Genomic DNA, 16,683 nt, shown 5'->3' with positions numbered 1-16,683 from the left:
AAGTTCTTTACACATAATCTTTCTTTCCATTCAAATGGTTTTGTAGACTTACCTAAAATCAGGAGTGTCAGACCATTGAACAAGGCGCCAACGTAAGTGAATACCCACATCAGCACTGCAAACTGCAAGCAAGCAAACAATGGTTCATGAAATCAAATCCAGTCAAGCTCAATTAAGCTCCCCCCCCCCCAAAAAAAAAGGAAACTCGTAAATGCCAATCTCTTAGAGACAAAACCCTTGAAGACTTGGTAAAACAAATAGTAATTTGGTCTAAATCACCATCTCAGTTCAGAATTTTAGAATCCTAACAAAACCAGTTTTCTTTTAACCACAATTTAACATAATTGATTTGTTTTCTTGAAGATCAGAAAACATGCCAAAGGTACATCTTACTCATTATTAGAGCTCTAACAGTCATCTAGTTCTAAAACCATTTAGCTTTTACATAGGGTAAAGGTGTAATGAGAATTAGCTATTAAAATTAAAGTGCTAAAAAAGTGCTTTTTATGTGACATTACCTTTAACCACCTTACAGATCTCGCACTGGCCATTAATGAATGTTTAAGGGCTACAGTTAAGGATTCTTCAAACTTTTATACCTATTAATTAAACTAACCATTCTTCTAACTACTGCCATTTTATTTGCAAACACTAAAATGTGTATATTCTGGTCCTACTTAAATACTTTACCAGTACAGAGATAACATGCTCTTAACCTTACAAGAGAGGTAATGTCAGCATTATAAAAAGCATATAAAGAGCTGGGAGTGTGGCATGCATGAAACCATGGGTTCAATTCCTCAGTACCACAGAAACAGAAAAGGCTAGAAGTGGTGCTGTGGCACAAGTGGTATAGTACTAAGCTTGAGCAAAAGGCAAAAGAAGCTCAGGGACAGTGCTCAGATCCTGAGTTCAAGCCCCAAGGCTGCCCCCCCCCAAAAAAAAAGTGTATACAGACACTGAAACAAAAGGGGGGTACATGCACATGTGCAAGTGTCAGTATCGGGGCCTCAACGCTCACTCAGCTTTTTCACTCAAGGCTGAAATTCTTGCATTTGAGCCACAGCTCCAATTGCAGCTTTTTGGTGGTTATTTGGAGATAAGACTCTCATGGACTTGTGATATTGTGCCATTCATAAGGAAATGGAAAGACTTGGAAAAAATTATATTAAAGTAAGCCAGACCCAGGAAAACTAAGCTTGCGTCGTTTCCCTCATTAGTGGTAGAGAGAACGTGTCTATTAATCTATAAGTAAACAAGTGGGGCAATATGCAAGTGGTTACAAATGAATTAACTGAAGCATAAACTCCATGAAGAGCTCATAGTATTATCTTTTAGGAAGATTAGGTCAAAGCCCAACAAAATCATCACTAGGAAATGAGTCCATGAAAAAAGGAAGCCAAGGGGAGTAGATAAATGAAATGGGGGGGAGGGAAATGCAGTCAAGAATTCATTGAATATGCAGTCAGTCTGAATTTCCATTGATCATGGTTAGCGATTACTCTGCTTACCTTTCAGTAACAATCACTTGAATTGATTTAGTAGGTAATAAGCCTACTAACAATGCCACCATTAATATGGTGTTGCTTCTACTCTAATGACCAACAAGCAGCTCTGTAAGGAGTAAGCAACACTATTCCCGTGCTTCAACTGGATTGAGTGAACATTCAAACTAGAAAAACACCAGGCAATCTATCAATTAACATCGATTCCAAATTTAATCATTTTTATACTTATTTTTTTATTTTGAAATTCCCTATTCTGTCTATACAAGAACCTTTGCTCAAACTTTCCACAAAGGTAGCAGTGAATTTTGAGAACATTTTACATTTCCCACCCCCTCAGCAAAAAGATAAATCACAGTGTAAATTATGTTTTTTTTGTTGTTGTCATCTTTGGCTGGGGTGAGACCTAGAAGTTGTTGACTAGCAAACAAATATAAGCCAAATATTGCTAGTGTTTCTTAGGCCTTTAAGCAACTCAGCAAGGAACGTTTGCAACTGATCTCTATTGAAGTACCACCCAGGCCGCTGAAATAACTCAGCTGGGAGAGCGTTGGACTGAAGTAGCACCCAGGGGGTATGACAGCATTAACTCCAAATTTAATAATTTTTTTTTTAAACTGCTACCTTGTCAGTTATGGATGGAAAGGTTTAGAAGATGTTATGAGTCTTATCCCCCTCTCATGTAGTTTTATATACTCCTGTTACAGAAACTAAATATAACTTATGCAATTGACCAAGTTTCTAACAGCTAGAGAGCTATTTTTATCCACGGCAGTTCACAAGCGCCAACAACCTTCCACACCTTAGAGGAAACTGCTCTAGCAATACATACTCATATTCTGCCGGAATTCAGACGATAGAACATATAAGCTAAAACGAAGTCCTTAATTTGGCTGTGACAGCCCCTGACATGGCTGGACTTCAAATCCAAACAGACAGCAATCCAAGAGCCCATATCTGGCTGGGCAGAGTTTAAAAGCTATTTGGCTCTTTAAGGACACTCTTCTTAAAAGCCAGGCTATGCAGAGGCAAGAGAGTGGAAAGACACTTCAACAGTTCCGGGGACAAGAAAGCAGCCTAGATGTACCAGAAAGCTGCATGCGGGCCAAGGCACTCTAACACAAGGTTCTCTCCACAACAGCACCCGCCACCCAGCTCCACCGACTGCGGCACCCGTGGGTGCTGGGCCAGCGCTGTCAACTTGCCCACTTTTAGAAAGAAATTAGAAACTTGCAGTTTTATGTGCTGTCACTGAAGTTTCAAATATCATAGCGACATTTGGAGAAAGATTTAATGCTTTGTGGGGGTTCTGAAGAGCACACCAACACAAGACAAGGGACACAAGGAGACTTTGCCTCTAGTGTTTGTACTATTATTGGAGCTGTTATAGACTAACAAGAGCAAAGAACTTAAAAAAAACACTATGATAGTTGCTGTGTTTCATAAAGCACATTGGATGCTGGGCGCCAGTGGCTTACATCTGTAATCCTAGCTACTCAGGAGGCTGAGATCTGAGGATCACGGTTCAAAGCCAGCTTGGGCACTAAAAGTCAGTGAGACTCACCACCAGAGAACTGGAAGTGGCACTGTGGCTCAGTTGATAGAGTGATAGCCTTGAGCTGAAAAGTCCAGTGCCCAGGCCCAGAGTTCAAGCCCCACAACCGACAAAAACAAAACACACATTAGTCATGCACATCTTATAACTAGGCCCTTTCACATTAAATTGTCACTCTCTACAGAAGAGACTCTCAAAAGCAGATTAGACAAGTTGCTAAAATAGAGGCTACAATGACCCCAGGTTTATCTGGCCCCAGAAGGCATTCTGACCCCAGAACATGCCTCCGTGCCTACAGAGGAACCATCATTGGTCTGAGTCTGTCACAAATGTGCAGTACATAAGGAGGCACCATTTCAAACTACAAATATTCATCAACAATATTCCTTGTGGAAAAATATATCAACTGTGGAAGTCCAAGGTTATCTCCCCTTTGGAGTAATGACCCAGGGACAGAGGCCTGAGCCTAATGCAAATTGAGAGAGACCAGGCCATGTCTTACCTGCCTGACTTCTCCCTTTTTTCTTTTTTGTAAAATTATTATTATTACTATTATTATTAGTTTTGCCTGCCCTGGGGCAGTCAGGGCACTATCCTTGGGCTTTCCTCAAGGCTAGCACTCAACCACTTGGGCCACAGCATCACTCCAGGCTTTTTTCTATGTCTATGGTACCATGGAATTGAACCTGGGTCTTCATGCATGCTAGGCAAGCACTCTACCACTAGGCCAAACTCCCAGCCCACCTGCCTGACTTCTATGGAGTGGGGTTGAATTAAGCTGGTGCCGCCCCCCCTGACAACTGCAGAGATATGATGCTTCTAAATACTAAAAATTCTGTTTTTGTTGTTGTTGCTTTACATTTTGTCTCATTAAAATGGCTTTAACCGACTCTACATATCCCTTCTTATTTTCCTATAATGCACAGAAATGTGACAGGAAACTGTCAGAATGTGTACATTACTAGCTGCTAAGAGCCTGGGGGCTAGAACTTAATGTTCTTTTGAATAGATATTTCAGAGCCCAGGTCTTTTTTTCCCCCTCTTAATTTCAGATTTCAGATTGTATCCTGGAACACTATGCCTGTCTATCAGGCAGCTATGGTTAGAAATTTTCTTACAGGTAACTTTTCACTGAGAATCATAGACTATCACACAAGATCTACACAAAGCCACATTACAGAAACACATCCCATGCTGAAAACACCTGGTCTTATTCTAGTAAGAAATTAAATTATTAGATCATTTCTGGGTTTTTAGCTTCCAAAAAGCAGGTTTGTCTTTTTCTTTCTTATTACACCTCTGTAGCTGGGACTATAAACATGTACCATAACTCCCAGATTAAAAACAGGAATTGCCGGGTTGCGGTAGCTCACACCTGTAATCCTAGCTACTCAGGAGGCTGAGATCTGAGGATCAAGGTTCAAAGCAGCTGTGGCTCCAGGGGTAGGGCAGTAGCCTGGAGCTGAAGAGCTCAGGGACAGCGCCCAGGCCTAGAGTTCAAGCCACATGACTCCCCCCCAGTCCCCCCCCATAAAAAAAGGCAGGAACTAGTTAGCAATGTCTGGAGCCTCCTTGGGTTTGAAGCCTAGGAAGGTCTACACTGTAAGGTTTCCTTTAAAATAGGGAGTTAAGATATAATTCAGAGCGGCCAGGAGTGTGGCCTAGTGGTAGAGTGCTCTCCTAGCATGCACGAAGCCCTGGGTTCAGTTCCCCAGAACCACATACATAGAAAAAGCTGGAGGTGGTGCTGTGGCTCAAGTGGCAGAAAAAAAGGATATAATTCAAAGTTTTCCGTTTAATGCCACAGGGAGCAGGACTGGGACATGAAGTCAGGTCAGGCACTCTACTGAGAGAAGCCATGCTTCTCTGTCCTTTTGTGTATTTTTTCTCTTCTTTTTTTCTTCTTCTTCTTTTTTTTTGGTGAGTCATGGGGCTTGAACTCTGGGTATTGTCCCTAGACATGGTCCCTGAGCTATTCAGCTTAAGGCTAGCACTCTACCACTTGAGCCACATGACCACTTCTGGCTTTCTGGTGGTTAATTGGAGATAAGAGTCTCACGCTCTTTTGTGCCCTGGTGGCTTTGAACCGTGACTCTCAGATCTCGGCCTCCCGAGTAGCTAGGATTACAAGCATGAGCCACCAGTATCCAGCCTTTCTTGCACTTAAAAAAATAGGATCTAGCCGGCCACAGTGGCCTACTCCTGTAATCCTAGCTACTCAGGAGGTTGAAATCTAAGGACCAAGGTTCAAAGCTAGCCCAGGCACAAAAGGACCTGAGACTTATCTTCAATTAACCTCTAGAAAAGGAAAGTGGGGCTTGGCTCAAGGGTCTTCTCCTATCCCAATATTAATAAACCACGATGTTTAACGGTAAGCGGAGCGTAACCTAGCCACTCCAGAAGTGACCAAGACTGCGCTTCAAGGCCAGCCCAGGCAGAGTCGGGGTTTGTACAACCGCCAAACCAGCTACAGCAGAAAGAGAGGTGTACACAGAGAGACTTAGCAGCTACCCTTGGCTCATGCCTGTAATCCTAGCTACTAAGGAGACTGAGATATAAGGATGGCAGTTCAAATCTGGCCCAGGTAGGAAAGTCTGGGAAACTCATCTCCAATTAGCTGCCAAAAAACTGAAAGAAGAGCTGAGGATCAAGTGGCAGAGCATTATCCTTGAGCAAAAAATGCTCAGGGACAGCACCAGGCCTCGAGTTCAAGCTGCAGTACTGACAGCAAAAACAACAGGAAAAAAAAAAACAGGACGATTGTGAACCAAGCCAACCTGGGTTAAAAAATAAAACTAACATAAAAATAAAAACTAACCTGCCTAGCATAATATGTGAGAAAGGAACGTTTTATTTACATAGTCCATGTCTATTAAAGCATATAACTGAAAATGATGTATCACTTGCTTGTTACAAAGGCTAAAATACTTTTTTTTTTTTTTTTTTTTTGCCAGTCCTGGGCTTGAGCTCAGGGCCTGAGCACTGTCCTTGGACTTTCTCAAGGCTAGAGCTCTACCACTTGAGCTTCAGCACCACTTCTGGCTTTTTTTTTTGTATGTATGTGGTACCAAGGAATCAAACCCGGGTCTTCGTGCATGCTAGGCAAGCACTTTAACCACTAGGCCAAACTCCCAGCCCTAAAATACTTTTTTAAATACATTTTACATATTAGAACCTATTCTGATCACTCAGAAATTATATTTCCTGTTGATACAATACTCATGGCTTGCATCATCAATTGTAAACTAAAGTATTTCTCTTGGGGGAAAAAGACAATTATCATCACACTGGATTTCTACAAAGGTCTAGGTTGGAAAGGAATCAAAGTGCATACAGTAGAATCATAGGTCATAGTACCTATGATAAAGCATAAATTACAAGCTCATGTGAAAAACAAGTGGAATGCTTCCAGTGCTGGGCTCAAATTATGTGAAGGTTGGTACTTATGTCTAGTCAATCAGAAATTTGGTAGTTTACTTGCAAGGTGAGATTCTATATGGTGGGACAAAAGAACTAAAGAAAATTTCCTACATATACCAAAAAAGATCAGTTGAGATTTTTCTTCAATTAAGTATTTTCCAGGATACAAGGGAAAATCCAAGATATGAAATCCATTATGTATGTGTATAAATCACACAAGAACTGAAAAACTGAGAGCTAAATTCTAAAACAAGGTCAAACAGAATAAATAGCATGCAGTATTAGAAGCATTAAATACTGTTTACTCTTGAAAGCCAGCTAAAATTTCCTTCAGTTTCATAATTTCTGAAAGTATGAAATAATATATGAATTAATGAGTAGCACTCTCCTCCAAAATATATTATTAGACATTGACTTCTAAAACGTAAGCTTACAATAATGTGATTTCATTACATCCTTATCATTTACTTGAATACAGAGAAATAGAATTCCGTGTATGTTTAGAAAAAGAAAACAAATAAATTTACCTTCAGAGAATCAATTAGATCGTCAACTAAGAAAAGGCGCCTGAGTTCTTTTATTGTGCAGTTCACATGGCCAAGAGCAGAATTACTGTATTTCTGAATTAATTCCTCAGATATAGTGACTTCAGATTCCAAATATGCCCTGGAAAACAAAACACATATTTCTCATTGATTCATCCCCAAATGTCAATCAGCAAACATTTATATATAAATGAACATTTATAAAAGTAGCTTACTTTTAATAAAAATCTACTGTTTCTACATAAAGCAAAATATAAAAGTTCATCTAGACTTAATTTCATTGGTATATACTGTCAGCTGACAAGCAAAAAACCATATGCTTCCTGCTGCTGGTGACTCTTGCCTGTAACTGTGGGGCTCATGGTTTGAAGCTAGGTCAGACGGTAAAGTCCTTGAGATTCTTCTCTCCAATCAACCACCAGTAAGCGGAAAGTGGAGATACAGTTTGGTGGTAGAGGACAGAAGTCAAATGAGAGCATGAGGCCCTGAGTACACAAAGAAGGAAGGGACACAGGAGGATGAGTACACACAGAAGGAAGGGAGGCAGGAGGGAGGGTGAGCACATACATGGAAAGGAGGGAAGGAGGAAGGGGAAAAGAAGCCAGACCCACCTGTGCCTGGCCTACGTCACCTCACAGGTACTTAATCATGTCTCTAAGAGCCTCAGTTTCCTCTCACTTATAAATGGAAATTACCATGGGAATCCACTGACTAAAGTTCTTAACATAACTAGATCCAGGGAATCATTTGCTAGATGGTGTTTAGAAAAATTAATCTATTAATACCTACAAAGATTGATGCAATCTGAGGCAACCAGAAATCAATCTGCTAAGAGGGAGTCCAATCAGAGAGAGCTGGGCAGACTGACTCTGTACTTCAGCCTCGAAGTCCTTACTTGTCTCTAGGACAGCTAAACTCTGCTATTATAGTATGCAAGCTGTTAAATGAATGGGCTTTGTAGTATTCCAGTAAAATGTTATCTGCACATCATATAATACATTGGATTTGGCCATGGCTACAGTTTCAGATCAGTGGTCCACAGTGAAGGAACAGTGGGAAAACACAAAATGTAGTAATCTGTACATAAGATGAAAACAAATATAACATTAAAACTAGGAGGCCAAAACCTAAGATGACAGAGTGTTACTAGATGTATATATATGTTTGAAGAAAATCATTTACAGACATGATGAATTAGTAGTAGAACCTGAGTGAAAAGTAACTGTTAATAAACGTAGAGATTCTTTTGGTATGAAATGTCCCAGAATTAGATGTATGGCCATACAACTCTGAATATATATATTCTTTGAATACTGAGGTTTTTTTGTTTTGTTTTGTTTTTTACCAGTCCTGGGCTTGGGCTCAGGGCCTGAGCACTGTCCTTGGACTTTCTCAAGGCTAGAACTCTACCACTTGAGCCTCAGCACCACTTCCAGCTTTTTTCTATGTATGTGGTACCGAGGAATCGAACCCGGGTCTTAGTGCATGCTAGGCAATCACTCTACCACTAGGCCAAACTCCTGGCCCGAATACTGAGTTTTATATATAGTATAAACTATCTCAAAAAAGTGGAAAGAAACATGAGTACATGAGAATGGAAGAGCAGTACATATGGCACAACACTTCAGAAGCAAACACGTGGCTGCAATTCTGTAGTATCTTCTCTGTGTGCCTTGTTTTTCCAGACATCTCACCTGAATGGGTGGCCTTCGTCTGATTTCTGGATAGCTTGGATCACACCCTTGTATGTTCTAAAGCTGATAGTCACAGAGAGCAGGGCCAAGGCAATGTAGGCGGTTACACTCACAATGCTGAACACTGTCAGTGAAAGCAGCAGGAATAAGCTGGCACCGAACACCACTCCAGTCTTCTTAATGTCTCTCCAGTAGAGGAGGTCAACAACTAAATTTGGGGAAAAGAAATCTGAATTAGAATAGTATTTTAATCTAGTTGGACTTGGCACATTCATAGTGGCTCTACTACAGAAGTAAAAGACCACTGGCTCTATCAACCTAAAATATGAAAGCCTTTTAAGATACATTTTAAACCTACTGTAATTTAGTATATGTAATATCTACACCTGTTTGTACTTTTTTTTTTTTTAACCACAAAATGTCTTTTCTTGGGGGTGGGGGAGTCAGTCCTGGACTCTGTCCCTGAATTTCTTTGTGCTCAAGGGTAGTGCACAGCTCAAGGGTGAGCTGCAGTGCCACTTCTAACCTTTCATGATTCGTTTATTGGGGATAAGTCTCATAGACTTTCCTACCCAGTTTTCAAACTGTATCCTCAGTGATCCTCAAATGCCAGTCTCCTCAGAAGCTAGGATTATACAACTAAACACAACTAAAGCGTCTTTTATTCCAAGCAATTTCCTGCATAATCAACTCACTCTGGTGAAAAACAAACAAGCAAACAAAAAAAAACCCTAGAAACTGTTTCAGGCTTGGCAAACTTGCACTCCAAAATAAGACTAATCACTGGAGGGTTTTCTTCTTCATGAAATTAATGATATATATTCAAGTTATAGGGAAAACTTTAATAAATACTGTAATCAGATACCCCCAATAAGACAAAAGTGCAGAAAATCACTAATTCAAAAATGTTGAGATTGAAATTTTATTTAAAAATTATTCGCCCAAGATTTATAGTTTTACTTTTAGAAGGTATGAAATTTAAAATGCTACATAGCTTATCACTAACATGTTTCCTACATAGCAAAAGATAGGGGAAACAGCACTTACATAGCTGAAAATCTACCACACGAGGAAAAACATGCCATAAAAACTTAGGAGTCTAAGAAAACTGTAAAAACTACATCTGCAGGCTGTTATACAACAGTTATTAATAGTAAGGAGGCAAAACCAAATTTAACAAGTCAGCTCTTGGCCCATAGTCTCAGTGCCACAGTAGGATCAAATAACCGTAGGCCTATGGTCTTAAGATTAGGTTACAACCAACCTAAGGAGAACGATGCAATGTGCCACAGGGCTCTTTGTTAGGCTACACAGAATTCATCTCTGCCAGTCCCAGGAGGCTGACATCTGAGGACCGTGGTTCCAACCCAGCCATGCAGCAAAGTCCATGAAACTCATCGCCAATAAACTACTCCAAAAACAAAAGAAAACTCGAAGTGACACTGTGGCTCAAGTGATGAGGCACTAGCCTTGAGTAAAAGACACTCAGGGACAACATTCAGACTCTGAAGTTCAGACCCCAGGACCAGCATACACACAAAAAAAGAATTCATCTCTTTCTGAATCCTGTTTAATTGTGAGGGGAAAAAAAATCATGTAAAATTTTAAATATTCTTTGATAAAGGAGAAAACATAAAAGAAGCCCCATGCCCTTTTTGGAAGTACCAGGGCTTGAACTTGGGTCTTAATACCTACATAGTCTGCTTGATTAATAAGTGCTCTACCACTGGAGTCAAACTTTCAGTCCTGCTTTCTGTTGGCCATTTTGGAGATGTCTCATAGACTTTTCAGCCTGGGCTGGCTTCTAATTGCAATGCTCCAGGATCAGACTCTTGAACAGCAGGGATTACAGGCATGAGTAAGCTGCCCAGCAAGCTGCCTACTGTGGTTTAAAGGCTACTGTGGTTTTGATCCTTAGGAAGTTCTAAGTGTGTATGTATATGTATATGTGACTTCCCTTTATTGTCATGGGTACTTTCTATATGAAGAACTATATATGAAAACTGTAAAATGCAAGGTGTTATAAACTGTGTCCTTTCATCTCTCTCAGCATACTCTACAAGCACCCTGGCAGCAGTGTGTGTGCCTAGCATGTACAAGACCATGGGTTAATCTCTACACCCTTCCTCACAAGAAAAGACATTTTAAGTACACATTTTTAAGTACATTTTTAGCTAGAAGGAATCTAATACATTTTTATTCCATTCTCTTAACTATCATTTGATAGTTTAACATTCCCTATCATGAAAACTTTCATTTTGAAAGTGTCCACATTAATTTCAAGCCTTTCCCAACTTGTGTTTTACAACCATGCCTAGAATAGCTAATAGCATTTTTTTAAATGTATATAAGTTTCTGACATTGTAAAAAAAAAAATTAGGCATTGGTGTCGAATCACCTAGACCCCAACAACAGCTTCATAAATTAATAGATATGTAACTTCAGGCAGGTGACTACATTCCTCTCTACTTTATCTCCCAAATGTGTGTAAAAACAAATGTTTTCCCTGGGATGTTGACTTATTAAGCGAAGTAATGAATTAAGATTTCTCATATTAGCCACTAATATCTGTAATCCTAGCTATTCAGGAGGCTGAGCTCTGATGATTCTAATTGGACGCCAGCCCAGGGCAGCAAAGTCTGTGGTACTCTTATAAACAAAGCTAAGGGACCCAGGCTCACTTCAAGTCCTAGGAATAGCACAAAAATCAAGGAAAAGGTTTTTTAAAATTAATAAATCCTTAAGTACTTCAATAAGCAGGAAGAACTCTAGAAATCATACATGCAAGCCTACACATGTTGCATCAAAATATGTAGATGACCTTAGAATAGAGACCGTGACAGACATGTTGACATAAGCTGGAAGAAGACTGCAGTGCCACTGCTCATGAGAGCCTTAGGGAAGAACGGTGAGAGGTGAGACAATTTGGTGGGAATAGTCACACAGAAGACAGAAGCAATTACTATCTAGAATAGGAAAGCGTCACAGGCTGCTACCAAAGGCACCAGGAAGGGTATTAAAAGACTTCAATCTTGTTTTGAAAAGGAGGTTGTTCCTGCTGCAAGGATGAAAAAAACACTAGTTTCTAACTAGGTTGCCTTGAGAGTCATCAATAGTATTTCTAGTCCATGGATTGCTGAAAGTTTTCTGATTAATCCAGGATTGCTGGATGAAGGGGGGGGGGTCATGAAACCTTATCAAAATCCCATGTGAGCACAGAAATGGAGGGACAAAGGGCGAACAAATGCAGGGGTGCTCACCAGACAAGATGCTGAAGATGAACCAACCACTTCTATGTGGGACGGAGGGGGAAACGGAGGGAGCAAAGGAAGGGGTGGCACTGTCCAAAAAGCAATGAACTCATCACTGACTTGCAAAACTGCAACTGCTCTCTACATTCACCTTTATAACAATAAATAGCAAAAATAATGAAAAATCCCATCCGAGAAATATTTCAAACCCTGCTCTTTCTAGTGTTCCTCAGTTATTATATTCATTAGTTTATAGAGTGTTTGTTCAGTTCCGATACCAAAACCAGAGTACAGATACAGTAATCCTCAAAGAAATAGTAAACCCAGTTCTGTAACGTACAGAATACAGATATGATCACCACACAGATGCATTAAAAGCCCCGGACTAAGATCCAATGCTCTTTCATGGTAACTGAATGATTGAACATGGGCTTGACCAAGAAAAGCTTAGCTTTTCATGGCTGTCCAATATTGTATAATCAAGTGTCAATTATGCATGTACTTTACTCTTATCTAAAATTTCTAAAATAGTTGTGGGGTTTGTTATTTGATTTCATTTTGATGTCCATCTTAAGGTCTGAACTCAAGGCCTAGACATTATCTCTGAGCTTTTTTGCTCAAGGCTAGCACTCTACTACTACCTGAAGCCAAGTTCCATTTCTGACTTTCTGGTACTTAATTGGCAGTAAAAGTGTCTCACAGGTAGCTAAGCAGGCAGCTATAGCTTACACTTATAATCCTAGCTACTCAGAAGGCTGAGGTCTAAGGATTGCAGTTCAAAGCTCGCCCTAGCAGGAAAGTCCATGAGACTCTAACCTTCAGTTAGCCACTGGAAAATCAGAAGTGGTGGCTATGGCTCATAGTGGTAAAACACTAGCCTTTTGAGCAGAAAAAGCTCAGAGACAGTGCTCACACCCTGACTTCAAGTCCCAGGACTGATAAATCAAAACAAACAAAAAGAAGAGTCTCACAGGCTTTCCTGCCTGGGATGGCTTCAAACTGGGATCATCAGATCTCAGCCTCTTAAGTATAGGTATAAGCTACCTGCGCCCAACTACAACCACAATTTTAATAAACTTCCTGTAATTAAAAAGAAGAGATTTGGGCTGGGAATATGGCTTGTTGGTAGAGTGCTTGCCTAGCATGCATGAAGCCCTGGGTTTGGTTCCTCAGTGCCACATACACAGAAAAAGCCGGAAGTAGCACTAAGGTTCAAGTCATAGAGTGCTGGCCCCAAAACAGTGTGTGGGGGTGGGGGACAGTGTGTGGGGGTGGGGGAAGAGGAGGAAATTTACTCCTTAAAATCCTTGTTCATTTGTTTTCAAAATAAACATTATAAAAATCATTGTGCTTCTGAATAGAACAAATAGTATAGCACCCTTAATCAAACAAATTTTAAATTAAAATAATTCAGTAAACTATAACATTTTAAATAAAATTTCTGGTACATTGCAAAGTAAAGAGTTGCCTACATTTGGAAATCACAAACTGTCATCTGCCATAGCTAAAAATAGCACTAGCCCACATGCCTTACTTGCAGCAGTCACGCTATTATATTCTGCCTCTGACCAAATTCTTATTAAAGCTGTTCTCTGAATAGTCAACCTAGGTTTCAATGTTAGTCTTTTGCATAGGGAAAAAAAAATGTTGAACTAGCTAATCCTAAAAATTACTGGGAAAACAAGGAATGGCTGGTAGAAAAATAACTTAATTCTTAGCAAAAGTAAATAGTTAAGTTCTGTTTTGTAAAGTCATGTTTAGAATGAAAAAGGAGTTAAATATTGGGCAACAAATATTGGGCATTAGAATATTAAAATTTCAGTTATTTTTAACAACCATGATCTTTGTTTTAGAAATTACATATTTTAATAAATGATAATTTAGTACACAGTCCACTTCTGAGTCACACAGTAAGCATTCATCTCACACATAGATGACAGGTGGAAGTCCAGAAAAAGGATCCGTATAAGACGGGTGCTTAGCTCTTTCCACAAAGACAGTAAGAAGTTTGGGCATATTCCTTCTAATTTACCACCAGTGTAACCTGAGCACATCACTTAACCTACTTTCCCATGTATAAAGTTAGTGAAAAAATTACACCCATCTAAAATGTTACTTAAACATACAGAAATGCTTGCCAAAATAAATATAACAGATGAACAAATGACTAAAGTTACTCAGGGAATTCAAGTAGTTTAAATGCAATGTTTACAAGTAAGCCCTGATTTTTTGTTTCTAAATCAGCTTGCCTTAAGAGCATTGCTAACTTGGGCTCTTTCCAGCTAATAGAACATGCTATTTACTACAAAGAATCTCAACCAAATGCTTGCCTATCTCTTCTTCCCAGAACTAGTTTACTGTGTATATATTATCTCTAATCACAAATCTGTATTTATTTTGTTTTACATATAACCATGAGCAAAGTTAAATGAGATCAATAAATTCCAATAATACACTCAATAATAAGTAAGCCACATTCTGTAAATTGTATTTCCTAGAAGCAACTTAATTGTCCTCCATACTAAAAATACATTAAAACTATAACTGTGATTATATAATTCCTCTTACTCGAGAATTTTTTTGGAGGGAGTTGCCTAGCATGCCTGAAAACCGAGTTCAATTACTAGGTACCACATACATAGAAAAAAGCCTGAAGTGGTGCTGTGGCTCAAGTGGTAGAGCTCTAGCCTTGAGAAAACCCAAGGCCCTGAGCCCAAGCCCAGGACTGGCAAAAAAAAAATAAATAAAAATAAAGAGAATTTTTTAGGAGGGGAGGGGTATCAGGGAGCTTGAACGCAGCCTGGCACTTCTACTCAAAGCTAGAGCTCTACCATTTGGATCCATAGTTCCACTTCTAGTTTTGAGTGGCTATTTGGAGATCAAAACCCTCAGGGAGACTTCTGCCTCTGCTGGCTTCAAACCAGATCTCAGCCTCCTTAGTAGCTAGTATTACAGGTGTGAGCCATGGCACCTGGCTTATGTAACTTAAATAACTTGTACAACTTATTTAAATAGGAGTACAAAAGAATCCTCCCATCCAGATTTTAAAATGTTAAAGAGTTATGAAGTAACTGAAATCATAAGGTAGCAGAAGAAAGCAAATTATCATAAATAATACTCCAACCTCATAAATCCAAACTAAAGATTCTTTTAACCTCACCATCCAGCCTCACTCATCACCTAAACTCCTTACCACATAAAATAACACACATCAGGTGAGCACTGGAAGATGACAGTTCGAAGCCAGCCAGCCTAGGCAGTAAAGTCTATGAAACTCTTACCTCCAATTAACCACCAAAAAGCCAGATGTGGTCAATAGCTCAAGTGGTACAGTGCTATCCTTGAGCAAAAAAGATTCAGGGACAGTACACCCAGGCCCTGTGTTCAAGTCCCAGGACGAGCACCAAAAAAACAAAACAAAATCAACTACAAAAGTGTAAACTCTACTAATGGGAATTTCACAAGGTTATGGTATTGAGTGACGTTGGAAAAGTGCTCCAAAATACTGAAAGTTCTCCAAAGACTAAAAGCCCTAGGAAAGTAAATGAAACTTCAACATCTTACTGAGACCATTATTATATACAATTTACCAGAAAATAAAATAAAGATGCCATTCTGGATTACTGTGCATTTTTTGACAAAAATTATACTCCCAAAGTTAAAAAAAAAAAACTTGATGCATCCTTTATTTATTCTAAAACTTATGCACAGCTGGGCACGATGGCTCAATCCTAACTGCTTAGGGGGCTGAGTTCTGAGGATCAAGGTTCAAAGCAAGCCTGGGCACTAAAGACAGTGAGATCCCTATCTCCAATTAACCACTGGAAAACGGGAAATGGGGCTGTGGCTCAAGAAGTAGGGCAGTAGCTTTGAGCTGAAGAGAGTTCAAGCCCCATGACTGACAAAAACAAACAAAAAACTTATGCACAGCTATAATTATAAACTAAATTTCATTAAGAAAACAAACTTATTTTCTGAATTCTTAATTTACTGTTTTAAGATAAGTTCTAAATCATCCTCCCCTCATTATTTGGTATGAAATTTGGGTTCATTTAGTTGTATTTCTCCCCTAAAAATTTGAAGTAGAAAATGCCTAAATATTACAGAAAAGTAAAAATAAGCTATGGTCATTTGTTGTTTCCTATGAATGAGATTCACCTTAATAAGAAATATTAAGATTCAGTTATCATCAACATGCCTCACTTATCACTATTAGCCTCAAGCCTACTATTAAAGACACCAAGATTAAGATTCAAAAGCCCGCTCAGGCAAACAAGTTTTCAACTAATCAGCAAAACCCAGAAAGGCATACGTGTAGTGGTAGAGGTCCAGCTCTGAGTGAAAATGCCAAGTGAAACCACAAGGCTCAACTCAAGCTCCAGTACAGGTGCACTGTACTATTTTTTTTTTTTTTGCCAATCCTGGGCTTAAGCTCAGGGCCTGAGCACTGTCCTTGGATTTTTCTCAAGGCTAGAGCTCTACCACTTGAGCCTCCGCACCACTTCTGGCTTTTTCTAAGTATGTGGTGCCAAGGAATCAAACCCGGGTCTTCGTGCATGCTAGGCAAGCACTTTAACCACTAGGCCAAACTCCCAGCCTGGTGCACTGCCCTCTTAAACTGACCGGTGAATGGCAACCCCTTGGTACAACTACTTCAAATTATAAAAGTGTAATTAAGAGAAATATTCCCTATTATTTAGGTCATATTGAAAA

At 39.5% G+C, this 16,683-nt stretch overlaps 1 protein-coding gene across 5 annotated transcripts in view; it reads right to left on the bottom strand.

The window, feature by feature from the left end:
- The window catches only part of Rtn4 (reticulon 4), a 54,788-nt gene that overhangs the window by 2,132 nt on the left and 35,973 nt on the right, over nt 1–16,683 (bottom strand). For all 5 annotated transcript variants that reach the window (XM_090336912.1, XM_090336911.1, XM_090336913.1 and 2 more), the window contains 3 exons: nt 8,720–8,927; nt 7,008–7,146; nt 53–122 (listed from right to left, as the gene is read on the bottom strand). In XM_090336912.1, coding sequence (XP_090193038.1) covers nt 53–122; nt 7,008–7,146; nt 8,720–8,927 — 417 coding nt within the window. The remainder of the gene's footprint in view (nt 1–52; nt 123–7,007; nt 7,147–8,719; nt 8,928–16,683) is intronic.

This window comes from Megascapheus bottae, chromosome 7 (genome assembly GCF_031878675.1).
Source record: "Megascapheus bottae isolate mThoBot1 chromosome 7, mThoBot2.hap1, whole genome shotgun sequence".
Taxonomy (NCBI): Eukaryota; Metazoa; Chordata; class Mammalia; order Rodentia; family Geomyidae; genus Megascapheus; species Megascapheus bottae.
This window is presented reverse-complemented; position numbering and strand designations above follow the sequence as displayed.